Source organism: Symsagittifera roscoffensis, chromosome 7 (assembly GCF_963678635.1).
Source record: "Symsagittifera roscoffensis chromosome 7, txSymRosc1.1, whole genome shotgun sequence".
Classification (NCBI taxonomy): domain Eukaryota; kingdom Metazoa; phylum Xenacoelomorpha; order Acoela; family Convolutidae; genus Symsagittifera; species Symsagittifera roscoffensis.
In genome coordinates, this window is record NC_087068.1 from 5,049,272 (window position 1) to 5,076,578 (window position 27,307).

At 42.4% G+C, this 27,307-nt stretch overlaps 1 protein-coding gene across 2 annotated transcripts in view; it reads right to left on the minus strand.

The window, feature by feature from the left end:
* LOC134851744 (centrosomal protein of 290 kDa-like) overlaps positions 1-27,307 on the minus strand; it is a 495,955-nt gene that overhangs the window by 73,022 nt on the left and 395,626 nt on the right. The window contains exons 2-5 of one of the 2 annotated variants that reach the window (XM_063867962.1): positions 7,951-8,051; positions 7,801-7,881; positions 7,651-7,732; positions 6,846-7,045 (exon numbers count right to left, since the gene is read on the minus strand). In XM_063867962.1, coding sequence (XP_063724032.1) covers positions 6,846-7,045; positions 7,651-7,732; positions 7,801-7,881; positions 7,951-8,043 — 456 coding nt within the window. In that variant the 5' untranslated portion in view covers positions 8,044-8,051. Of the gene's footprint in view, positions 1-6,845; positions 7,046-7,650; positions 7,733-7,800; positions 7,882-7,950; positions 8,054-27,307 lie in introns of both variants that reach the window. The other variant, XM_063867963.1, reaches the window with a different exon arrangement.

The following is a 27,307-nucleotide window of genomic DNA, read 5'->3' on the forward strand; positions in this document are numbered from 1 at the left end:
TAGGCAAATAAGCCAAGTAACACAAAAATTGAAATTCAAATTAGCAAGTGAACAAAACTGACGAAGCGGATACAAGGCCGACAACCATTGAGTAGACACCAGTTGAGCCAAAAAAAACTAAAAAAAATCTAAAAACTTCAAAAAATTTCAATTCCATATAGAAACTACCCTGTAGTAACTAGTTACTACGCAGTGGTGACCTACATGTCTGGTTTGTCGGAGATTGAACATGATAGCACGTGAATGGAGCGCACATGAAAGAAGTGATTGTGTTAAACTAGTTGTTAATCCGAAATAAAAACCATAAAAACCGAAATAAAAACCGTTACCAACTTTCGCAATTAAAAGTCGCTGCTCGATAGTGGAGTTTGCTATCCTTTTACACAGAGGCGAAGCCTAAATTTTAAAAACATATAATTACAAAAAACTATTTGACTTGCTAGCGAAATAAAAAATTAGGTTTTTCTACACAGAGGCGAAGATGCACTTCGCATACAAAAGCAAAAATATGACCGATAATGCTACTGGGAAAAACTGAATAAGTAATACTTTGAGCTTACAAAATTTCTTAAGTGACTTTATTGCCCAATTTAACGCATCTAAAAACCTCATACCCCTCTAAAATTCCAATTTTGGAACAAAATGACGAAAAATGATAACACTCATCAAGTATTTTGATGATTCAGAGGAGACAAACCTATACACATTTTGACATTTTTGACCGATTCAGCTGAACAGTTTTCTGAAGGGGCCAATGAATGCTTTTATTGAGGGGAACCATGAAAGTTTATGGTCAAAACTTTCCAAATAATGCCCAAAAACAGCATTCGGCTCTTTTTCTCCCCCCCCCCCCCCGGCCTCACACAAGCACCAATTTTATGGTGTAACGAGGGCTTTTATAAGGTTAACCATGAACACCAAACATGTTTGTCATGGCCTTAACAGCTCGCATGCCAATTTTCGCAACATTTGGATGACGTGAACAAAATTTCACTAGTAAAATTTTGCAGGTGGGGGGGGGGGAAGAAAAAGAGCCCAGCATTCCTCTCAAGTATGCGTGCTATTCAGCAAAATTTTGACCAAATAAATGTTTGAAAGGAGAGCTTTTTTGTGAACATCCGCTCTCCTTTCCTCATCCTCGAGAAAGTGCTAGATCCGCCCACGCTCAACAATCTGACCCCTGCGTTGCCAAATAATTACGAGAACTGAATGCAAACATTCATGCAACATGAGAAAGCAGACTACTATGAATTGAAATTGGATCATTACAAAGATTGGTAAATTAAAGAACATTTGAACAGACAGTTGAAAAAGTCAATGACCGCAAGGAAACAAAATAAGGCTGACTTGTTTTTCTGAATTTCAAAGAAAAAATATATGTCGCAAACACTAGCCACATATAAAGCAGAAAACAGATGCTAGAAAATTTCCAATGCTAAATCGTGATTACAGCACAAGTGAAGTGTCGCCAAATAAGTGAACACTTTTTACTTTCAATGAACTCTTTTATTTGCGAGTTAGGCTAGAAAAATGGTTCTTACGAATACACTACGCTGATCGCAAGTGTTAAAAGATTGAAAAAACGGTCAAATAACCAAAAATTTGACTATTCCAATGGAAATAATTTTAAGTTCAAAAAAGTTTGGCCGCTTATGTAGGGGAGCATTCCAAGTCCTTTCTATTATTGAAACCAAAATCGGAAATTTGGTAGCTTAATTTTTGAGAAAACAAAAAGTTAAAAATATCGGTGCAATATTCCCCCACAGGCCTTTTCGAAGGCTGTAGTCAAGGGGGTAAAGCAATAAAAGACCAGGGGAGTATACAGGCACACAGGAATGTAGGCAGTCTTTCCATGGAAACTCTTTTTTAAAAAACGTTTGAAGGGTTTTTCAGAAAAAAAATTTTTGGCAAAAAGTGATAAAAGTGTCTCATACAGAAAACTCTAGGCAAATAAGCCAAGTAACACAAAAATTGAAATTCAAATTAGCAAGTGAACAAAACTGACGAAGCGGATACAAGGCCGACAACCATTGAGTAGACACCAGTTGAGCCAAAAAAAAACTAAAAAAAATCTAAAAACTTCAAAAAATTTCAATTCCATATAGAAACTACCCTGTAGTAACTAGTTACTACGCAGTGGTGACCTACATGTCTGGTTTGTCGGAGATTGAACATGATAGCACGTGAATGGAGCGCACATGAAAGAAGTGATTGTGTTAAACTAGTTGTTAATCCGAAATAAAAACCATAAAAACCGAAATAAAAACCGTTACCAACTTTCGCAATTAAAAGTCGCTGCTCGATAGTGGAGTTTGCTATCCTTTTACACAGAGGCGAAGCCTAAATTTTAAAAACATATAATTTCAAAAAACTATTTGACTTGCTAGCGAAATAAAAAATTAGGTTTTTCTACACAGAGGCGAAGATGCACTTCGCATACAAAAGCAAAAATATGACCGATAATGCTACTGGGAAAAGCTGAATAAGTAATACTTTGAGTTTACAAAATTTCTTAAGTGACTCACGCCAATTATGCATCTACCTGCATGCTAAGTGACGCAAGCCACTTATGACGCATTAGCAAAGCCCGCCAATTTGAAACATTACCAACTAACATGCCTCAATTTATAGAGCGGACGCATTTTTAGCTAGTATACGAAAAATTTCATTTAAAACATCCGACCGTGCCATGGTTCAAACCCACTCATTTTGTTGCGGATCTCCTTCCCTGCCTCGACGCTACATATCCATGAAACCTTGAAGCTAAAGTGCTATTTGTAATATAATAGTCTGTGTTAATATCCTTAGCATTGGCTGTACTTAATAGCTGGTCATTGATCAAAATGAACACGATTTGTCGCAACAATAATTGAAAAAAAAGAGTGCTAGTTGGAAAAAAAGAGTTCATACTATAACAAGCGATATAACAAGCATAAATTTCGGCTACGTCTGAGATTCGAACCTGCAACCTAGAGATTCTTGTCTCACACACTAACCACTTAATAAATCACAAACACTAGCCACAAAGTAGTAGAGAACAGACGCTATGAAATTTCCAATGCTACAGATCGTTACTGTAGCAAAAGTGCCATCAAATAAGTGAACACTTTTAATGATTATTATTTTTTGCGAGTTAGGTAAGGAAAATCGAAGGTCCGTAATAACACACTACGCTGCTCACAATTTTAAAAACTGGATCAATAGGTAAACGTTTTCTTCAACCGGGAAAACAGAAAAACAAAATCCACTTTCGAAATTAGAAAATGACAACGTTTTTCATGACTTTTACACCTTTGACGTTCAATAGTGGAATTTGCCTTCCTTTAACAAAAGAAAATGAATTGAACATAAAAAAACACGGAAGTTATTCTGCGAAAAATCAAATTTGAGCTTGACAAATTTTAGGACCTTTTCATGAAAAAAAAAACAAACGAACAAAATCATCACGACCTATAAAGAGTCTTCACTACATTCATTGACTCTTAAAAAAGATAAATTACGTTAACGCTATTTGAGTTTCCAGATTTATTTATGTTTTGCACTCTTTTCTTGAAGCTAGATCATGTTAAAGAAAAACTGGACCTTTTCTGCTTCCGCTGGGAGAAAACGGGGTAATTTCTTTACTCCCCTGGAACTTGGCATTAAAAAATTCAAACTGAAGCATTGGCATTTTCGTGACCATTATACTTTTGTCGTTCGATAGTTGAGTTTTTCTGAAGTAGGGGCGCGCATTAAGTAACAAGAATGCTAACTGAACTCCGGCGAAGTGAACACATCCATTAGACATTTTCAACCGTCAAACGACGCAAGAAGCTACTAGCCCGAAAAAATAAAAAACCGAATTAACATTAAAAAGGAAAAGCATATATATGAATACGGATTGAGTGCGTAAGTTTACCAGCAACACAAAAAAACTTCGGATTAAACGGGTATTCAAAACGTGTCAACATTTTAAAACAAAATCGAAGAAATTGGTAACTTAGTTATCTGTACCATAGAGGAATACTGTTTGATGGCATTCCAAAACAACAGCGAAGAGACAGTTAGAAAAGAGTCAATGAATCAAGAAAACAAAAAACTGAAAAGATCTTCAATTGTCGAATTTTAGAGTACAAAATATATAGCCTCAAAGCTCTTTGAGTTTCAAGATTAGTTTATGATTCACTTTTTACTGATCAAATATCTCAATTTGAGAAAACTGAAACAATAAGAAAAATTTCTATTCCGCTGGGAAATCAGGAAAATCTACTTTCGAAATTAGAAGAAGGCCACGTTTTTCGAAAATGGCTTATTTATATAAAAATATGCAAAAAAATGATATCAATGCAAACGTAACAATTGACGGGGGAATCAAACAACGCTTTTGAATTCAGAAATTGAACGTAGAAATAATTTCAACAAAAATGGCCAAATCTCCAAAACAATTGAGTTTCTGATCTTCGTATTTTTAACTCATAACCGAAACTCTAAAATAGCCGACAGCATACAACTTCGCTTTCCATTTTGAAAACAAAAATTGAAACGAGTTCATTTGCAGTATCATCAAACAAATCGAGCAAAAATGATTTTAAAATATGTTTGATGAAAAATTTTTAAATATCATTAAAAAACGACAATTTTGAGCAGCAAAATTATGATGGGAGGCCACAGCTGCAACCGCTGGTGTTAACGTGGCATCATCCAACCAAGGGGTAGACAATTTCAAATATTGAAAAGTACAAATTTGAAAATTTTCTAAAAACATAAATACTTCATATCTAAGAAAGTAAAATGCGCTGAGCAGTCATATTTAAGAAGTTTTTTTTAGCTTTAAGTTGTTTGAAAACTTTTGAAAAAACATAAAAAACGGCATATCTCAGAAACTTAAATGATTAGAGCAAACAAACTTGGAGGCAAGATCTAAAATGTTTGAGAGTGCCCTGAGACCACCTCACTATAGGAATGGTGATTTCAAATTTTGAAAAATTGTTCGAAAAACTATGAAAAATATAGAAAATAATGTCATATCTTGGATACCAAAAGCATTTGAGCAGTCACCTTTAAAGTCAAGATTTGCAACCACTGAGAGTACCTCGACAGCACCTTTTTGCAGGGTTGGGAATTTCAAATCTAATTTTTTGAATCTAAAATTTCTGAAAATTTTTGAAAAATTATAGGAACATCATATCTCAGAAACTGAAAATATTTGAGCAGGCATATTTTTGAGGCAAGATTTGTAACACCTGAGAGTACCCTGACAGCGCCCAACTACAGGGTTGAGTGTTTTAGATTTAATCAAAAAATCACAAGAATTGTTGTATCTCGTAAACTAAAAAGATTTGGGCAATCATAATAAGAGGCCTAATTTGCAAACCCTGGTGGAACTCTGACAGCATCCCACTGTTGGGTTGATAATTTCAAACTTCAAATTCACGCTAGAAAATTGAATTTTTTTGCAATATACCATATAGCTTAAACGTAAGAAAACTCTTTCGTTAAGAATGCAAAAATAATACGTTGAAAAAGCTTAAACATGTTGAGATAGTGAAGCCCGCGTTTAAATATATAATAATAGATAGATAATAAATTAAGCACGAAACATTCGGTTACAAAAAAAAACAAATCCTGACCGGAATCGAGTCACTGAACTTAAAAGCATGAACATTCACTACGCCTTAAGCTGGCAAAATAATTACCTTGAACTTAATAAGCTTATTAAAATAAGCGAAACTGCAATTCACATACACAAACAATAAATGGCATGTGTGAGCTTTCAAATAGCAAGAAAATGCAAAAACAAAATAGAATAGACTGAAATACGGAAAAACAAAAATACTACCTCGGGAAATCGAACCTACGCAATCGACTACCGACAGCTTTCGAGTCTATTGCCTCAGCAGTCGAGCTATCTGGCGATGCTGTCATCCAAAAACCAGCCGCTAATCCATCGGACGTTTTCCAACAAATACAGGCTACATAGACTCTAAATTTGGCACTTGGGCTTTTGTAAGGATGTGTAGGCTGGGGAGTCTAGAAAAGTCCCGTGAACAAAGTTCCAAATTGGAAAAAGTCTAGGTTCTGGTTGCAACACCTCTAGGCTCTCTTCCACTACGAAAAAGCCTTAAAAAAGGCCCCATGAAAACCCAAAAAAAGAGTAGGTCAAACAATCTTCCGTCTAAAAAATTAATTTAACACAAAGACGATCCGGACTTACGCAGTAGCTTTGAAAAGCACGAAAAAACCAAAAAAAATAAAATAAAAACGGTTGAAAAGAAACAAAAGGCCCTCATTCGGATCTCAGTTGCAGACTAAAAGTTTCGCCAACTGCTCAATAACGCCTTGCTGTCATCAAAAGCTAGCCACTAATAAACCGGATACAAAAAAAAAACAGAAATGATTCAAAACAGCTGTTATATCGCCAATGTTGAATTATATGCAGCAGCAGTGTCTAGTTGATGAGAAATAGTTTGTGCGAGTTAGGTTGGAAAAAAGGTAAACTAAAAATATAAGACGAGAGTTAGCGTGTAAAAAAAAGGAACTCTAGTTTTGAATGAATATTGTAGTTAGTACGATAAAAATCCATCTAAAAATTTTTAAGAGCGGCTAAATCGAGCTGTTAGCGAGCAAAGTCCTCTACATAAACACTGAGTGCGGTCAGTATTTAGACAACCGCGTATTCAGTAAGCAGACATATACTATATTAACCAATCACAATCGAGATGAGAAAGCAAATTTACGAAATAAATAATTATTAATTATTCATTTCTTCCTTGTCTCGACTCTGGTTGGTTAATACAGTATTTGTCTGAATACTGACGAGTACGAATACGCTGTCTAAATACTGCTACGTAACCATAAGCACTTACCCTATCTAATTTCCTTTTAGTGGCATCATGCTGAGCCACTTCATCCTGCACTTCCTGAGACAACCGCTCATTCTTGGCTTCCAAATCGAGAAGTCTTTCTCGCAACTTGCGCACATCTTTTCCAACGTCACTGGACCCGAGAGATTTGAGTCGTTCAATTTCCTTCTTCAAATCCTCGTTTTCATCTTTCAATTTTTGCTCTTAAATAAACACTTAGTTGGCTAATTTTATGAAGGCAATTAATAACAAGGATGGCCGTTTGCTGTGCAAGTAGCACAGAATTTTTCGACCACATTCATTTTCAGTGCGTGGTGTGATTCGTGACTTAAACAAACGCAAATAAAAAGAGTGAATTAGGCAATATCGACATTTGTCATCGACAAAAATGAATGACAAACAAAAAATGAAGAAAAAAATTTCATCAAGATTCTTTCGATTTCTAGCGCAATTATTTGAAAAATCTTTTTTAAAGAAAATTTTGATTACCAAGGAAGCGCTAACTGAAACTTCCAAAACTAGATTTCTTTTTTGATTAAACCAAGTTTTTTTTAGCCTAAAATTAAATATTTTTTTACGAACCTTACTCGACCGATTGCTTTATTTGCTCGGAATTGATGTAAAACTCAAAAATTTTAAGCCAGTTTTTCTCGACAGTGGGACCATTTTAGAAAATTTGACCGAAAGGGCTTTCATTTGATATATCACTCGACCCATTCCTATGATTAGTTGTGGTTCCAGATTTGCGTGGAAAACAAAAAACTAAAGCAAACCCAAGCACAATGCGACTGTACAAAAACAAACGTACCTTCCTTTGCTGAACGTTCACCTTCATTAGCCGCGAGACCCGTCAGTTCCTCTAGATATGTTTCGGCAAGGTCGTGATTAATCTAGTTGAAAAACATTCGGTTGTTCATTTTTTAAACTGTTATTAAAGCTGATAAGAAATACTACTTACAATAAGAGCCTCTTTTGTCACATTGAAAAGATGAATTAGATTGTCCACAGACGCATCCTTGTCTGTGTTTTTTATTTTAAGCTGAAACAAAAACTTTTTGGTTGTAGAAACAAATGCGATCACAAAAATAACAAAAGATCAATCAATTACATCGTTCAAAAGTTCGTAACTTTCGTCAATGTTTTCATCATTAATATCTTCGGCGTTCAGTTGCAATATTGCATCCCAATCCACCGGAGCCATATTTCTAACTGAAGAGGAAAAAAGTTAAAGCTGAAATCTAACAAAACCAATCCTCCTAAAAAGTATCACATTTGATATCAAACACCATATTTACCTGGCGTATCGAGACGCAAGAAAGACTGGAAGAAGCCGAGACATATTCCAACACAGAGGCAAAGCGGAGCTTCGCATCACTTGCGATACCACCAATAAAACCTTAGTGTACCTTGCGATACCACCAACCTCTGAGGAGTGCAATCCTCAGCCTTAGGGGATGCAAAAATCTTACAAACACATCCAACATAGACAATTGTATCTGTGCTATAATCGAGGAGGGTAGATTTTAATTGACAATTCTCTTGATGCATTAATATCGACTTGATTTATTCATAAAATTTTGCCGATGTATTTATATAGCGTTGGTACGGCCCTATCCAACTTGTGCACGTACCATCGCATGACGAAAGGGTCTATTTTAATTGACCTTTTTTTTACCAAAAAAATCTTGCAAACGAGCAACAAGGTAAGGAAGGGAAACAAGTCGAAAAACGGAAAATTTTTCAAAGAAACCACAACTGAAAAAACTTCAAAACCTTGTGTGAGATTGTAACATTCGCCCGGAGTGTGCCAGTCGGTCATATTTGTAAGTTTGACCTTGAGCAATGCGAATAACATGATTTTGGGGTCAAATGGAAATTTTCAAAAATTCGAATGGGACATGTCATGCTCAAGTTTCTCGTGACAACTGAAAATATCAGAAAAATAAGATCAGAACAACCGAATTACAATCGCGGGAAAGTACTTGAAAAAAGCAGCGGGAAATTGCTATTCGCAATTTCCAGATATAAATCAAACGAGAGTAGAGCTGTCCAATCTGATATAGGAGACCGAACAAATACAAGAGCAGAGCAAGAATCAACTGGACCAGAGTGAACCTTCAACGGAAAGGCAGACAACTGAAGTCTCCCAGTGGTCCAGATCCAAAACTACATTCTTGCATTAAAACTTACTTCCTTTGATTGGAGCTCATTGTCAGAAAACTTCTTGAGTTATATTCGATTATATTTATGCAAGAGTCATTAATTAGTTTAATCACTCTGTTTCTCAAGCGTGCTGCTATGTAAGTACCAAATTTAGTTTTCTCGAGTGCATTTTATGATAAGTATGTTGAGGTAAGGCGAGTTTTAGGTTTGTAACATTCGCCCGGAAGATACATATCGACGGAAAACAAAACTAAGTCTTAAGACGACTGGCTAACGTCTAAACAGAGCTTTGCATGCTTTTCACCGTCTCTACCAAGCCAGTACTTTTCGGTGGTCTCTTCCAACATCGGGTCGACAAAAACGTTACTGCTTTCGGCTTCGGTCAAAACACTCAAATTAACTAGATTACATGCAGAAATAGTGAGCTCATGGCTGGGTCTCAGTATCCCCAGACCACGAGGTCAATCCTAAAAACAGGGCTACTACTATTTATTATATTACGATTATTTTTGTTCAGTAGATAAAAATCATCATCTCCATCGAAGATGGATCAACCCTTTCCCCCAACTCCTAGCTTCTCATCCTGTGACATTCGACCAGAATGGCCAAAATGCAATCTCTGCAGAATTCGAATTTTTAGCAGCGAGCCTTCCGGATTGGTGGTTATTAAGAACTAAGAACGTTATTGGAACGATTGGCCAGACGGTGAGGGCTGGAATATTCTGGTATTTTTAAATTTCAAAAATTCGAATTATGACGTCATATTTCTGAGAAACGTCAGAAACGGCCATTTTGGCTAAAACAAGAAAGAAAAACACAACAACATTAGCTGCGCTAACAACAACATTAGTTGCGCGGACGAGAAGTGCGAAAATCGTGAAAAAAAAACAATAGCCGATTGCAGAAATTGCAGATAACACTCCGAGTTGCAACTATTGTGCCGCTACAATAGTTGCAGGGCCGTTGCAGACAACGGTGAAGGGTGGAGGACAGCCTTCCGGATTAAGAAGAAGTCAAGATTAGCGAGCTTGATTCAGTGGATTCAAGAATCCGGAGGGGTTTCGGGACTGAAACTTTTAGCCTGTTATATAAACTTTTAGCTTCCTGTCATGTCCTGACTTGAATTTAATTAACATCTAGATTCATTTTGATAAGGATGAGAAGCTAGGAGTTGGGGGAAAGGGTTGATCCATCTTCGATGGAGATGATGATTTTTATCTACTGAACAAAAACAATAGTAATATAATAAGTAGAAGCCCTGTTTTTAGGAGTGACCTCGTAGTCTGAGGATACTGAGACCCAGCCATGAGCTCACTATTTCTGCATGTAATCTAGTTAATTTGAGTGTTTTGACCGAAGCCGAAAGCAGTAACGTTTTGTCGACCCGATGTTAGAAAGACCACCAAAAAGTACTGGCTTGGTAGAGACGGTGAAAAGCATGCAAAGCTATGTTTAGACGTTAGCCAGTCGTCTTAAGACTTAGTTTTGTTTTCCGTCGATATGTATCTTCCGGGCGAATGTTACATAGATGTTTTTATGGCGCTCCTGGGTGTTATTCTTTTTAACATCATGACCGGCGGAACCGTTAACGAGCACTCCCCGCCAAGCGGATGCTCACATTAACGCCCTTAATAGGCCTAAACCGCCGGGGCCGAAGGGTAGTTTGGAACGCGGAAGCCTTCCGGATTACCGTGAATAGCTTTTTAACTTAGTTAAGACCGAAAATTCACGAACCAGGAAGGGTGGGGGGATTCGCGGTCCCGTCATTTCCTGAATGGTTTGTGACCAAAAACACTTAAAGATATATATAAAACCAAACAAAAAGTAGTATAGTACCCAAGAAAAACAAAAAACATAAAAAATATACGAAAAAACCAAAAACAAAAAAAAGTAAAAAATCAGTAGAAATCATCCCCCCAGACAAGATGTGATCCGACCCCCCCCCCGTTTGTTGTTGATAGATATATTGTTGTTACAGGCATTTATATCAGTCAGGATCGTTACGATCAGTTTTGTAGCCCGTTTGTGAGGCTTGTACTGTAGGGTTAATTGAGCATTTAAGCACGTTAATGATAAATTGCGCTCAATCCGGAAGGGTCAGCTGATTTGCGCTCAACTCGGAAGGGTCTTGGGAAAAGACTGATCCGGCAAGCAGTACAAGGAGCAACAAGAAGAGGCTCAACGACAACAACAATCGACTGTTGGGTATCGTTAACAAGTTTTGTATCCCTTTTGGTACAAAAAATTAAGATAGTAATCTGTGGGGGGCTCGACAGTGCTGCACTGTAGTGACCCTTCACCGAACTGCGAATATCCGAGTTAAGCACCTTAATTCGGATATTAAACAAACCCGGAGGGGTATAGTATTACTAATATTATTACTTATATAGCCTATATTAATAGTCTTATATCGTTTTTCAGTGAAAAACAACGAAAACAGACCGGTTTTTAGGGTCAAAATAGCGATATTTTGATCCCCCCACAAGTCGCGATTTTTGAGATATCGATATTTTTTCAAACGGAAAAAAGAGCTAAGTTAGTGTGTTACATTGTAACTGCACTACCACAATAGAGAGAACCGGTTAAGTTTAGTTCGAAAGTAGTTGGAACTACTTTGGTACCGAAAACCGAATTTTCGTGATTTTTGAGAAAACGAAACACTATAAATTTAGAAAATTTTTTGAAATTTTTGAGTTACAACAGTAAAAATAGTTGTTCGGACAACGTCCACTAGTGAATCTACAAGTTTTAAAACCCGCTACCCGAAAGCCTTCCGGGTTGCAGAGAAATCGCACTTAACGTGTTTGATTTGGTGGATTCATCAATCCGGAGGGGTACAGGTAGGATAGTTTTTCGCAAATTTCTTCTACTAAAACGTTTTAGATCGGGTCTTTTGCATTGAACTAGAAGAGTATAGGCCTTCTGAGCTCGGATCAATAATTTTTAGGTCGAAAGGACCTGATTTGCGGAAAAAGTTAGGCGGAACCTATAAGAGAGAAAAAATTTTGAGTTTAGAAAAAAGACGTTTTGGTTAATAACTTTGAGACTACTAGGCATATCGAGTTGATCTTGGTACCAATAGATCAGAAATTAGCTGAACTTACTGATAGGGACAAAAATTTTTCGGAAAAGTAAGCGTGAAAAATTTTTGAGATTGTTTTTAGCAAATTCCTCAATTTGGAAGGGTACACCCTTCACGTTTTACAAAAATATTTTAGAAAAGCCATTATACCCCTACCAAAAGGTAATAGCGGTTGAAAAAAGTAACTTTAGGCTGTTCTAGACGAAAAGGCAAGGCTAAAGGCACAGCAAAACCTTAATCGAGCCGAAGTTAGGCGAGCGATAAGACCCTTCACCGTCAGTGTGAATTGTCAAATAAGAGGCTTAACTTCAATCCGGAAGGGTCTAGGAAAGTAGCAAACACCCTTCCTAGTTAATTGAAAGAGCAAAACTGCATCGGAGAACGTATCCGGAGGGGTATAGGTTGAAAGAAGGTAAACTCCGAAAAGCTACTTTTACAAAACCGGAGGGCTCCCAATCCGGAGGGGTCAAAGATTTTTCAAGTTAGGAGGGGTCCGAATCCGGAGGGGTCTTATAGTTGCTAATTCGGAGGGGTCCAAATCCGGAGGGGTCTTATATTAACTAACTCAGAGGGGTCCCAATCCGGAGGGGTCTAGATTCTATTAGTCCGGAAGGGTCCTATTTGTGCCAATCCGGAGGGATATTTTTTTTTATTAAAGGACTTAGGTAGACGAAAGAAAGACTAAAAAGTGAGAGGTATTAGGTTATTAGCACACAGGCTAGGTATCAGTGACTGCACTGGTAACTTGCCTTTCAATAAGAACCAGACTAAAACAAAACAGGTCCGAACTCGGATATTCGCGACACTAAGTCTAAATTAAAAAGAGCGTGATTCATTGGTGTGGATTGTAACATAATACGTTTTTGGGAAAAGTGACTGCCCTGAGGATTTTAGTAGTTCTAGCTCGGGCAGTCCGAAGGCAGATAGGTAACACAGTACTCGGTGGGTGCAATAGACGCCCACTTGAGAAAATTACTGCCTTCAAAGTTTTGTCTGTTTGGTGCAGCACCGAGCAGGGAAAGCTTTTTCTTTAAAAGACAGGTTCGACTATTGTACTGCGACCGACTAAGAGTGCATTACACATACGTTTTTTTCATAGAGGTATTCATAAGTTGACATTAAATATATATATATATATATATTTTTTTTTTTTTTGATTTTAAATCAACATAAACTGTGCTTGATTGGGTAGTGAGTACACTATCTTTTAAATTGACTGATAACATCATATTGTGCTAGTTTTCAAATCTTACCACCAATAATTGGTTAGTGTGAATAAATTTTATACAAACTGTACTCTGATAACATACAGGGTTTCGTGGTCACTATTTAATAGAATCTTGTGAAAATTATTGTGTTGTGTCATTATTATTGTTAATAAAACTATAAGGTCTCTAGCAATCGAGTTAAGTATCGGCACAAAAAAGTGACAAATAGAGAATGAGTCTAGACAAGTCAAGGATACCGAAACGAGGTAATAGCTCTAGGAAATTCATACCTGAAAAGCAAAGAAAAACGATGACTGATCATTTTGTGGATTGGATCAAGCGATCCCGGTCCGACAAAGGGAGACGATTTCAGGCAGACTGGTTGAAACGAGAAGTCAGAAGACCTCAGAAGAGCGAAAAAAACTGTTAGAAGTGGAGGTCAATACGGACCATACCATGAACGACAACCAGGAAGAAAATGGACTGGAAGGAAGAGGCAGAAGGCTGGCGAGTGAATCTACTCCGGTAGAACAAGGCCATGATTTTGCCACTTCCACCGGGACATTGGATCGAGAAGAGATGTCGGAACTGTCTGACATCTCAACTGAAGTAGCGGCGACGAGAAGATCTCCGACAGACAACACTATGATGGCAGGCGGAACTGGGAAACAAACAACGTCATCATCGTTCTCAGAAAGAATGAAGAACACCTTCAGAAACATCTTCCCATTCACCATGGGAGGAGGCGCAGGGAACGAAGTTGAAACCCAGGAGGAAGAGGATGAAGAGGAGCAAGGGGACTTTGGATCTCAAGTCAGCCTCAATAGTTCAATCCAGAAGAATGAGGCACACGTCGGAAGAGAGACTGGAACCATGGACAAATTTGGTGTAGTGACAACGATAAGCAAAGAGGCAAACACACCGGGCCAGTCAAAAGACTTCGCGATTAGGACAAGTTCAGAGCCACAAACTGGAGAAAGTAGAACCAGAGGGCTAGGCAACGCGCTAGCGGATCCTGAAATAGATAATGGGAAGACGTCGAGACAGAGAGTCAAGGCCCGGATCTCGACCAGCACGAAGCTACCTGGGACCGACAGGGTTACACCGCCACTAGTGACGCCACTCGTGGATAACGGGGCAGCACTAGAAGAAGCCTTAAACAACATAGTGGACAGTTTAGGAGAACAAAACGAGCAGATGTCAATAAGGATGAGTGAACTAGAAAGGGCAGTCCACATTGAAAGAGAGAGTCTGCGGGAAGAAATAAACCGCAACAGACAAGAAGTTGGCAGGAGCGAAAAACGCTTGAAAGAAATAACGGACGAACATATGGCGAGGAACTTGTCACGAATGACAAGAGAGGCGGAACAGCGAGAGTTACGCTTAAGAGACGACATGGAGAAGTTAAGAATTCAACAAGAGCAGTCTCTTGGGACTCTTGACACAAAGATAGACGCGATGATGGAGAGGCGAACTCAGGCTATCATGGATAGGTTGGACGGGCTACTAAGCAACAAGAGTGGACCAAAAGAAGGAGAACCGAACTCGGGAGGTCCCAGCAGGGAACCGAGGGTGAACTTCAATGAACATCAAAAGAGGAAGACGTATGGATCCACTAGAGGCAGGGGCAGTTCATCAGGCTATGCCACAAGGGGTAATGGAACATGGGGCCCGAACAGTAGAGCAAGTTCAACGGGGAACAGACAAACCTCTAACGAACGACCGACGCAAGGCACACATGCGACTGGGAAAAGTGATTCCGGCAACGGGGGGCATGCAAGCCCGAGGAGGAGTCATGTGGGCCAAGCGGGAAACGCTCACGGTGATTCGGATTGCAGGGATGCACCGCACACAGAGCCTTCGACGAGGTGTGAGGACACTCAAGCGGGACACTCAAGGGATGCTACGGCTATGGCCACAGCATTTGAACCCCTAAACAGGTCTTTGGAGACATTCCAGACAAGGCTATCCAGAACCAATGAACGCAGTGAGAAGTCCAGAAGAGTCTTTAAGAAACCAAGATGCTACAAAGACGAATCTGATGGCTGTATTGATACCTGGATAGAGGTAATGAAGTTGCACTTTGAGGAAGAGGACTTGTCGGAGAGACAGGAATGCAGTGCGCTCACCAGCAACTTGGAAAGGACAGCCCTGAACTGTGTCATGGCCAAGAAGCAATACCAACGTGACACTGCTGAGAAAATCTTCGAAATCTTGTTAAACCGTTTCGGATCAGGGGTGCAGGGGCACCAGGCGATGATGCGCTTCGAGAAACGGAGGCAACGAGAAGATGAAACGATAGACAAGTTTCTCGATGATTTGGAAATGCTGAGGAGACGCAGCCAACCGGACGAGTCAAACCGAAGGATGAACTTGGCCGTAGCCTCGAAATTTATCGATGGTGTGAAGAATGATGAACTTCGTACGAAGCTAGCAACGCATTACACACCACTATCAACCAATGCGCCAACACCGGAGGAGTTGAGGCTCAAATCAAAAGAGTATCTTTTGTTGAAACCTCCTTCAAGATCTGGATATTACAAGAACAATTATGGCAATTTTAACAACGGACCAGCAAACCAAGGGAACAATTGGTACAAACCGAGGGACGATATGGACAAGAGACGCTCTTGTGCTAATTGCAGTTCAACGGACCATCATGTGTCAGCATGCCCAGCTTACAAACAAGGCATGAAAGCAATAGGCTTTAGCCTCGAGGACGAAGATGCGTCAGAGTTGGACCATGAGGATTTCATGAGAGGAGTAATTGCGAAATTCGGCCCGAGGTGTTTCTTTTGCAACTTGGAAGGTCATTTTAAATCAGATTGTGCGCAATTCTGGGATGCAGTGGCAGACATCAAGCATCCAAGACATGAAGAAGCTTTGTCAGGAGTGAAAGCCAGCAAGGCTCGACTTTTGAGTGAAGCGGAGGCACGCAGAAAAGATAAACCTCAAGAGCTGGCGGCAAAGAAGATGCAAGCGGTAACAGAGGAGGCACGTGAGCCGGAACCAGCAACTGCGGCTGACGACTTCAAGATTGATTATAAGGCAGCCGCAAGGGATGCTCTAAATAGAGTGCAGCAGGAACTGGTGACGAAAGAGATCGAACAAAAGGTGAAACTTGAACTGGAAAATGAGAAACTTCAGGAGCAACTGAATACCTCCGAAGCAACGGAGTTCGAAGAAACGAAAGTACCAAGTAGTTTGAACATGAAACTTAATGTGATCTCCGGTCAGAGGTTCGGCACGGTGCCGCAAGGAAGCAAGATACAGTCGATAATCTCAGTGGCTGGACATCAGGTGATCAGAAATCTGAGTGAACCATCCGAGTTCACTTTGATGCATTTGGGCACATATGCAGATTATCTGAGGCAGGTGGAGCCACGCACCGAGTCGAGAGCTGTGCGAGCACTACTAACGACAGGTGGCCCACGCACGAAGAAACTTCATGGACGCTACCTAGAGGTCTATGGGCCGTATCAAGTAATGCTGAACGTCTACACCAGGACTTATGTAACAACAGATGATGACCAAATGGGGCAGATCTATTTGGGAGAAGAGGAACTTAAAGTCCGCAGGATAGGCCATGACGCCATGATGGAACAAGACGCAGTACACATTGGGTATGAAGCAGATGTGACCGCACATCTGCTCGACACCAACGAAACAAAAATCGGAGTCACAGGGCTTCTGGACACAGGAGCGGTAGTGAGTGTGATGCCGATAAAGACTTGGGAAAGAATGGGCTTCACGCGGGAAGATCTAATTCCAACGAATCTCCGACTGGCCGCAGCCAATCGAGGAGCTATCTACGTAGCCGGAAGAACACCAATAACGGTCCTCCACATGGGAGGACGAGATCTTTGGATGAGCTTCCTGGTGGTAGAGAATCTGGACGACGCCGACCAATTCATCCTGGGCAGAGATTTTGTCAGGAATTTTGACGTGATGATTGACTTGAACCACGGTCTGATACGGATTAGAAACCCGGACCGGAAGTATGTTATGAGACCAATTAATAGGATAAAAACAGACGAAAGCAAGGTACCAATTTTTTTGGATAGAAAAGTAAAATTACAACCAGGACAAGCTGTGGTAGCAGTTTTTAGAATGAGAAATTTGAATTCGTTAAGTGATAGTAAACAGGTTTGCTTAGTACCGAATCCAAATAGTCAGAGTTCGGTGATTTTAGGCCGGAGCTTCTCGGTAACGCGAAACGGACTGTGTGTCAGTGTGTTGTTGAACACACTGGACACCACGGTTTCAATCCAGCGTGGAAAGAAGCTTGGCTACGCTTTGCCGATGAGGACCGACTATGAGGAGACACAAAACTTGAAGAAGTATAGTGTGAAAGACTGTCCTTATCATGCCAATAAAGATAAAATTTTAAAGAGGATTAATGAATTAAAATCTATTCATAAATTGTTTTCAATGAAATCCGAAACGGACGACGGCTTATCAAGCTGCTCGAATTTTCCGGAACGCCCCTCGTCATATGAACTGGAATCTGACAAACCGGTTTTGCCAGAGATAGAACATTTAAAAGGGAAAATAGGTGAGGGAGATTTCGAAAAATTGCGGGACCTCCTAAGTCGGAACGCAGATGTATTTTCAAAACATAAGGCGGATATCGGTTGCTGTAATTTCGTCGAACACGAAATCGAACTAGAAGAGGGCGCCGTTCCCCATAGGGAAGGCGCAAGGCGAATGACGCCACACAAATCGGAAGCGTGCCGAGCGGAAATAGAAATGTTGCTTGAATACGACATGATAGAACCCTCGAAATCGCCATGGGCTTGCGGAGTAGTAATGGCGAAAAAGAAAGGGGGGCAACTTAGATTTTGTTGCGACTTTCGTTACTTGAACGCGGTAACGATAAAAGATGCGTACCCGATACCGCGAATAGACGAGAGCCTATCTAAACTTGGTGATGCCAAGTTCTTCACCACATTGGACTTAGGTTCTGCCTTCTGGCAGGTCCCTCTGCGAAAGAAGGACAGAGAGAAGACCGGATTCGCGTGCGAGTTGGGATTGTACCAGTGGAAGAGGATGCCCTTCGGCTTGTGCAATGCAACGGCCACTTTTCAAAGACTGATGGCTCAGGCTTTGACGAGAGTGACCAAGAAGTATGGGAATCTCGTGATGTGTTACTTGGATGACGTAGTCATAGCGACACCGACCCTGGAAGACCACATTGATAGGCTCGATGAGGTCTTTGGATGCATGAAAAGAGTAGGATTAAAGTGCAAACCATCGAAATGTGAAATCCTTAGGGACTCGATTAAGTACCTAGGACGAATGGTGGATAGGCATGGTGTGAGGCCGGACCCGGAAGCAGTGGAAGCAGTATTGACATGGAAAGCTCCAAGAACGGACACAAAGCTCATGAGCTTCCCAGGGTTTGCCAATTACTACCGAGAATTCATAAAAGGATATGCGGACAAGGTGTACCCGATGCAGAAGCTGATGCGCAACAAAGGGAAAAAGTTCGAATGGAACGATGAGGCACAGGTTGCTTTCGAGAACATAAAGCGGGAACTGTGCGAAGCGCCAGTGCTGGGCATGCCTACAGAAAAGGGCATGTATGTTCTCGACACAGACGCATCGGTGGTGGCCATCTCAGGAATCTTGCATCAAGAGCAAGAATGGAACGGAAGAATAGTTCTCCGTCCCATTGCATACGGCAGCAAAGTCTTGAGTGACACAGAGATGAAATATGGCGCACCAAAAGCAGAAATGTTTGCAGTAGTCACCTTCGTGGAGAAGTACCGTGCATACTTGGGGAGCGCTCCCTTCAAGTTACGCGTGGACAACAGAGCGTTATCCTGGTTGAAGACCTACTCGATGGATCAGAGTTATATTGGTAGATGGATAGTAAGACTGGATGGCTACCATATGATAATCGAACATAGGATGCGTGATAAACACCAGAATGCTGACAGCCTCAGCAAGAAAACTGAGTTTTATGAAAGATTGGAGCAGAAACAGGCCAATCAGGCGGAAATAAAGGAGGGATTCTCGTTTCTGGACAAAGAAACTTATGATGCGCTTCCCTTGACGAGATGGTTGGATAAGTCTGGACATCCAATTCCAGGGCACCCTGAGCTACCTGTAGAGAAAGCAGCCGAGATAAAGATCCTGTCCAAGGAGGACCCGGTCCCCTTGGATTTGTTGCTGCGCTCGAACCTGGTCCAGCAAGAACTCTCTCGCATGAATATAAACAGCCTCTCATTATTGGATAAAACGGTGCAAGTCACACCACAAGTGATGCGGATGCTGGTTGGATTGTTAAAAAGAGAAGTGACCAGAGATGACCCCGAGTGGACAGCAGCAGTGGCATCGCTAACAGTCAGTGAGAAGGTGAAGATCATGCCGTCCAGACGACAACACGAAGAGAACGAGAGGGATTGTAGGACAATAAATCAGCAACTAGTACCCTCAATACCCCAAGAGATTTTAACCAGTACTTCTTACGGACAGAAAGAACAGGGGAGCAGCAAGCGAAAGAAAACCGTCACCTTTGTAGACCGGGATAAAGAGGGTGAAGAGGTAGAACACAATCTGCTGCAAGACTATTTGTCCGGGGAGAAGGATGATGAAAAGAACCAGCGATCACAAGATCAACACCCGGGACAAGGAAATTTGTCCGGGGAGTCTGAGATAAACGAGAAAATTCCTGATGAGAAACAGGACCTAGAAAACAAGGTTTTGTCCGGGGAGTTCAGATGGATGCGAAGAAAGAACAGACATGATCTGGAGGAGAGCGCAGTCTCCAGCACAACCTCTTAGACGGATGATGATTCCCGAAACTCAGGAATAGACACCTATTCAGACAGGAACTCGAGTTCGGGATCCGAACTGTCAGAACTAGCGATACACACGCTACTAGTGGAAACTCGGGCAAGGGACCTCGACAGAGAAGTGTACCAGGATCCTGACAGTGATCGCTACCTAATACCAAGCGAAAGAGTCTTTGATAACGCAGCGGATGACTTAGAAACGATAGCGGTATCGAAACGCTCGATAAGCCTGTTGCCGCAGAAAGTGGTAGTCAGGACTGATCTTCTGCCGTTTGAACAAGAAACACAACCGCTGGCGAAGATTTGGTGCGTTAAGATGAAAGAAGACACACATCAGCCCAACGAGCTGAATAGTCAGATGAGGGTCATGAAGACGTACTTGAAGGCGAGATACAGACTCTCGGACCTTCTAAGGGCGCAGAGAAATGATCGCATGACAAGCAACCTGAAAAAATGGATCGACAATGGTTCTCCGGATAAAGGGGACCTCGAGGAAGATAGTTATCGCATCCTGAGACAATACTTCATGCAGAAGGAAGGGAGGTTATATTTGAACAAGGACGGGATTGTGGCTTGCAAAAGAAGGGAGGAAGACAGAGTCCTATACAAGTATAACGCGATAGTGTTACCGAAACTCTATCAGACAGAACTATTATTCAGATCACATGATCAGATGGGCCATCAGGGGATCAACAAAGTATATCAGAGGATCCTGAAGCGCTTTGAGTGGCCTGGGATGAAAAAGGCATGCGAGAAATGGGTAACAGCATGTCTGTCATGCCAACAAGTCAAGGATCCAAGGAAGTTGCGATTTCCTTTACAATCGATCGAGTCGTCTGAAATCAACGAGGTGGTGCAAATAGATCACCAAAAGATATGCATGACAGACAATGGTTATAATCAGGTGCTGGTCATGATAGATCATTTCACGAAGTATGCAGAGGCCGTGCCCTGCATAACTGCCTCGGCGGAAGAGACATGCGACCACCTGATCAGTACGTGGATAGCAAGACATGGTTGTCCGATGACATTTCAATCGGATAATGGAACAGCTTTCGTAGGAGAGCTTACGAAAGAGCTAATCAGACGCTCACAGGTCGCTCAGGCTCACTCCACGACATACCACCCTCAAACGAATGGCTTAGTGGAAAAACAGAATAGGACGTTAGTGTCGATGCTGAGAGTATGTTGTTCCAGGTACATGACCGATTGGGACAGATACCTTCCACAGGTGATGGGAGCATATAACAGCACGCAACACTCCACCACTGGAGTCAGTCCACACATGATGCTAACTGGACACGAAAAGTCTTTACCCTTAACCTTCTTCTACTCAGAATATGAGGGAAAGAAAACATCCCCACAGGTCTACGTGAGGGATGTGATCAGACGCCAACAGGAGTTGAACGATTTGTGTAGACGAAATACTCAGCAGGCACAGGCAGGGCAGAGGAAAAAATTCGACAAGAAAGCAGCTGGTGCAAAGGCTTACTCGGTGGGAGACTACGTATGGGTATTTCAGAACGTTATACCACCGAAAGGGACAAAGAAGCTCCTAAAAAAGTGGAGGGGACCCTTCATGATTACAGAGGTGCACCAGGAGGGACGCTTTTATAGACTGAGTACTGGCCGAGCCGCGCACTACGAGAACATCAAGCCACACAATCCATCGACAGAAGACTGGTTTATACCTGCAGACATGGAAGAAGAGGATTATCTAATGATGAATCCTGCTTGTGAGGTCAATGAAAAAGGCACCAGGGAGAAGAACGATGGAAATGAAGCCGTAGAGGAAGGTACGGATACACCGCTGGACCTGGATCCAAACGAACAGATCGAAGCGGACGATGAAACCTTACCCTATGCAGAGGAAGATTGGCAGGATCCCGAACAGATAGAGGTTCCCAAGAACTTGGAACCGGTTCTTCCGTTCACCATACAGACTCGTCAGAAGGATGGGATGAGACCAAGAAAGAAATACAATCCTTACGGTGACGACTTTGTAGTGGATAGGATAGATCTAAAGAAGATAGTGGAGGAAGTAGTGGGTCTAGAGGAGATAACTGTGCCGCAAGACATTGACACAAACGATGATCACGACGATGAGTGGGTTGACGACTGGTCGAAACCCGAGGTAGAATTCGACGATGAGCAACAGCAGTCATATGAACAAGACCTGACGAACCTGCGTGTCTTAGAGTGGCTGAATGAAACGACCTCGGATCCAGAGGAGACTAGAGTCACGATTCAAGACGTAGATCGTGAAAGCATGAAATACATCAAGACTGAACGAGATGATCCTTCCTGGGCTGCCCAGGTGGGACGACTACTCATTCCAGCTTCTAACCTTGACTTGATACCCGGTATGCGATCGACGGGGACGTCGATGGATGTTTTTGTCCGGGGAGTGGGGGTAGGACTTACCCACACTGAGAACTTGGTAATAAAAAAATTAAGAATAGCATGAGAAACAGGAGACTTAGAAGCAGAATCAGGCAAAGAACTTAAGAAACCTGACATAGGCAGTGTAGTTGAGTCATATTTTAACTTACCAAATGAATATTCTAGTAACATAGTACTAACAGACAGTGATTTCATACTCACAAACAGAACATGTGCGATAGCAATCACTGCAGACATGAGTTTTAGGACAGCGTTAACGGCAGATTTTAAGAGAGAATACAAAAACGTGGAATTCCTTTGGAAGCAAAAACCAGGGATAGGGGGCGTAGCAGCCTTACCTCCGGCGGTGTCGCAGATACCGGGAAAATACTTATGCTTCATGGTAACGAGGGCGACAGAGAAGCAGCACGTGGACCCAGAAAACCTAGTCTTGTCTTTGACGAGGCTGAGGGACTTCCTTGTGGAAATGGACGTGAAGGAGCTCTCGCTTCCAGTGTACGATCCAAACAGAGGAAGACTGCATCCTCGGGAATTGTACGCGCTTGTACACATGATATTCTCTGATACGAACATACAAGTATATCTACACAAGAAATATTACTTAAGTATAGGCTGAGTGATGTGCGAGAGAGTGTTAGGCCAAAGACTAAGTTGTATGTAATATGTGATATGTGTGTTATGTTATGTTATGTTATGTGTTAGGTTATTAAGATCATGGGTAAGTAGGGGTTAGTGACCATGAACAACTAGATGACGATCTTGGGAATAGATCCGAAGTTTGGACTGTCCAATCTTAGGTCGAATTCCAAAATTTTAGAGACCAATTGATTTTAATAAATTTTAGGATAAATATCTTTTTATCTGAACTGTTTTTAAGCAAATTTTAACGATATATGTTAAGGTGAAACAGATAAGTGTGATATTCTTGATTTCTTTTCTAGATCCTGATTGATGATTTAAATTACTCACTTGAGTCAAAGAGTCGAATCAAATCAAACTTGAAAAGAATAGAATGGACAACTTCAACCTGGATGAATTGATGGACCTGGCAGAGGCATATGTAGGACCGATGATAGATGCGATCTATCGTCGGCTGATTGATCGAGACTTCGCTCTGGAGGACCCAGAGGTAGTCATGTTGCTGACCGCCCTGATCAACATCTTGGGGCACAACAACCGTGGGGACCGCCCCACGGAAGTCCTGTTGATGGCAGCATATGGAGAAAGAGGATTACTAGACCGCCCAAACATGAGAGTGATGAGGTGGAGAAACGGGGCTCTCTCAGGGAGTGACTTGGCGAATGAGCCTGGATTGGGAAGTTCTAGGACTTACCAACCAGGTGAGATGCCAATGCCCTCCAAGCCCAAACCTGGGTTGACGAGAATGCATCGGGAGATGAACAGCGAGGCGACCTCGTCTGGTTCACCACTGAGAGCAGCTGTGCCACCAAAAAGGGCGAAAGTAGCACAGAAGGTTCAGACGAACCAAACCATACAAGATCTGGACGAGATGAACGATCAGCTGAGAAGTACGAAGAAGGAGCTGGACGAGATGACCAGAAGCATGCTCCAGATGGAGGAAGATCGGGACATGTGGAGAAAGTTGTTTGAAGACTGCAACAAAAAGCAGGGTCAAGAGATTGAGCGCTTAAGGCAGGAATACAAAGAGCAATCGGAGCAGGTGGCGTTGACAACGGCCGTGGAGAAAGTGATACCTGCAAGTGATATTCCTCGTGGGCAGTCCCCGATGGAGCTCTTGACGCCTCGAGAAATGAGTCAAACAACGGAGACACGGCTCCCAGCAGAGACAAATCGAGTAACAATCCTGGATCCTAGTGACACCTTGGGTGATCCCGTCGTAGAACAGACAGTGAGGAAGCTGATAGAGACAGCTGGACGACTGGTCGCTAACAAGAATGCGCCAGGTTCCGGGGTGACTGCACCCTATGGAACGATTGACGATACGGGCAGAGTACAAATCTCCCAGACCGTGATCAGACAAGGGATAAGTAACGTGACACCACTCATGGGGAGTTCGAGAATCCCAGAGAGGAAAGCACGAAAGATGCCAGCGAAGAAAGTGTCTCGCATAATAGACGTGCAGAAGAATAATCAATTGAAATACAATTTCACGGGAGTTCCGGAGACAGATCCGAGGGCCTGCTTCGATCGAGCTACCTGGAGCCCGGCTGTGAACCTGCAGCAACCACCACTCGGGACATCTCATCTGATATTGGGAGACAGCTTAGTCAGAGTGCTGTCGAATTTGAGGACCTCGTGGGTCACCACGGTGATGGCCTTTGGAGGCGCGACGATAGCCCAATTATATCGGATGGTGGAACTGATGAATCCAGGGAAGATTCCCAATGTGATGATCTTAGTTGGGACGAATGACATCTCCAGAGGTTCAGACGAGCAGGAAGCACTGTGGGAGTCAATGATGGTGTGTTTGTTTACGACCCTCTGGCAGAAATTCAGTTGCGCGGTACTGACCGTTTGCACTGTGCCAATGAATACGAGAAGCCTGACAGCATCAGGAAGAAGGCACAACGAGGGAGTCATAAGATGGAACAACATCTTGAGGAACCTAGCAAGTCGAAATGCCGGAAGAATGATCCTCATGGACTTCGAACATGAGTTGAGAGCCATAGATCAGGCCAGACTGACCACGGATGGCATCCACTTCGACAGTATGGAAGGACAAGCTTGGTTGAATCGAGTCTTCCAAGAGCGGTTTGACGAGCTGGAAGCAGAACTCTTTGACACAGGAGTGCTGAAGGAAGAAGGAACAGTGAGTGACGCGGTGATTACCACCTTTGTGCCTCCTAGCTTGGAAACACGCTTGGGTACGGTCCCGGCCGTCACGAATTACCGGCAACAAAGCTCCGGCGAACCAGGTCGAAGAACAGACGTACAGGATCGATTGGGAGAAGCACCGATGAGGAGGACTATTCATCCTAGGAGAAGAATGGGACCTGTCAACCCAATCGAAGAGACAGCAGGCACATCTAGATCGGACACTAGATCGGAGACGACGAGTACCAGTCGAGAGGAGAGACCTCATTGATGTGGTCGCGATCCATACCGTCTCCCTGGCATATATACAAAGACGAACTAATGAAGCTGGATCTCCAGAGAGTAAGCTTCATCGAAGATGCAAGGAGGATGCTGAATGGAGCGATGCTATCCGTCAGCAGATTGTACTCGATAACCGGCGTAGACTGGTTGATAGCCGCTAGCATAAATTTCAGCTCCACGACGGCCTTGAGATTTGCTGACTTGGAGGGACTGCCCTCTAACAACACGATGGGACCAGTGAATGCGAGACCGTTGCAAGATGTAAGACTGAATCATGATGAAGGGAATCGTGAAGAGAGACCAGGAAGATTCCTGACGACGAGAGCGCCGATTGGACAACACGTGAAGATATTCAGGCAGCTGACGACACCCCCTGGTCATGTGAAGGAAAGAGTGTACCCAAAACTAGTGAACCAAGATGGTGATGCCCAGAGATATGGCGGATTGACAGCGATAAAGAAAGATGAAACCATCTTCGCCGCCTATGACAAAGCAGAGATGAGGAAGGCCAAGATTATGGTAGTAGCGAATTCAGAGTTCGTGTACACTTCCAAGTCTTTGTTTTGGCCGGACATCATAATGTTGGCAGCGGTCGACCTAGACCTATTGCAATCAGTATCTTTGGCTATAGGGGTACAAAGGCAGACGGACATGAACCCAATTACGATTGTGTTTGCTGGCATCAATGACCATCTACACAGTAGAGGTTTTCTGAGCAGACTCAGAGATCCTACAACAGCAGAGAACGCTGTATGGCCAGCGATAAAAGACATCCTTGAGTCGATGGGTGAAATGGTGGATGCGACGAAGGAGGGGTCATTCATTAAAGTGGCGTTGAGAGTAGTATTCGCGGTATCTCCGGGATATGCACATCTCCCGGATGGACTGAAATTCGTGTATGCAATTGTGGCCTTACTCTTGGAAGGAAAATATGATGTAATCATATCAGCTCCGAATCGCCTGATAGAAATGGAGAATCTGAGGCCACTTAAGTCTGAACTGCCTGCAGTATGGTCAGATATCTCAAACGCGATGAGAGGATTCAAGGACCACGCGCTACACATGTTAGTGTTGGACGAAGTGCTGGGGTTGGAACTGTCCAATTTCAGTCGACAACTCAAACTGAAACCGGGAATAGACGACGACCATCGAGAGATCACGGCGATGTCCAACGACTTATGGTTCCGAGCAATGGAAGTGGCAAGTGAAGACAACAGAAGAAAAAATTTACTAGAGACGAGAGCTCATCTGGAGGCGATGGTTCTGAGAACCAAGCCGGAAGCCAACCAGTGGCTCCACTTGAACCCTAGGGTAGCGGCATTGGGTGCAGATGCTTTTCAGCAAGGCCCTGTAATGATCACGAAGATACATGCCTACTTGTTGAAGAAGGTGAACCTGGCGGAAAATGCCGGAGAAAAGACCGCTGAGTTTGTGAACAGAATGTGTCAGATTACTCTCGAAACCTTCTGGACCCAGGAAGTGAAAGGACAGGAGGGCTTTGAAAGGACAGACAGCATGCTAGAAGGGTTGGGAGCCGGATGGACCGCGTCCTTCTTGGCAAAAATTTACCCGAAAGTCTCGCACTATTTGATAAAGGAATTCCTCCAAGCGGTAGTGAGAGTATCGATAGTGGAACTAATAGCCTTGTTCGTGACATTCGGAGCGGAGAGTTTCGTGAAAGGACCGGCGATACTGCTCACCGATGGAATACAGAACCTGCGGCTAGATGGA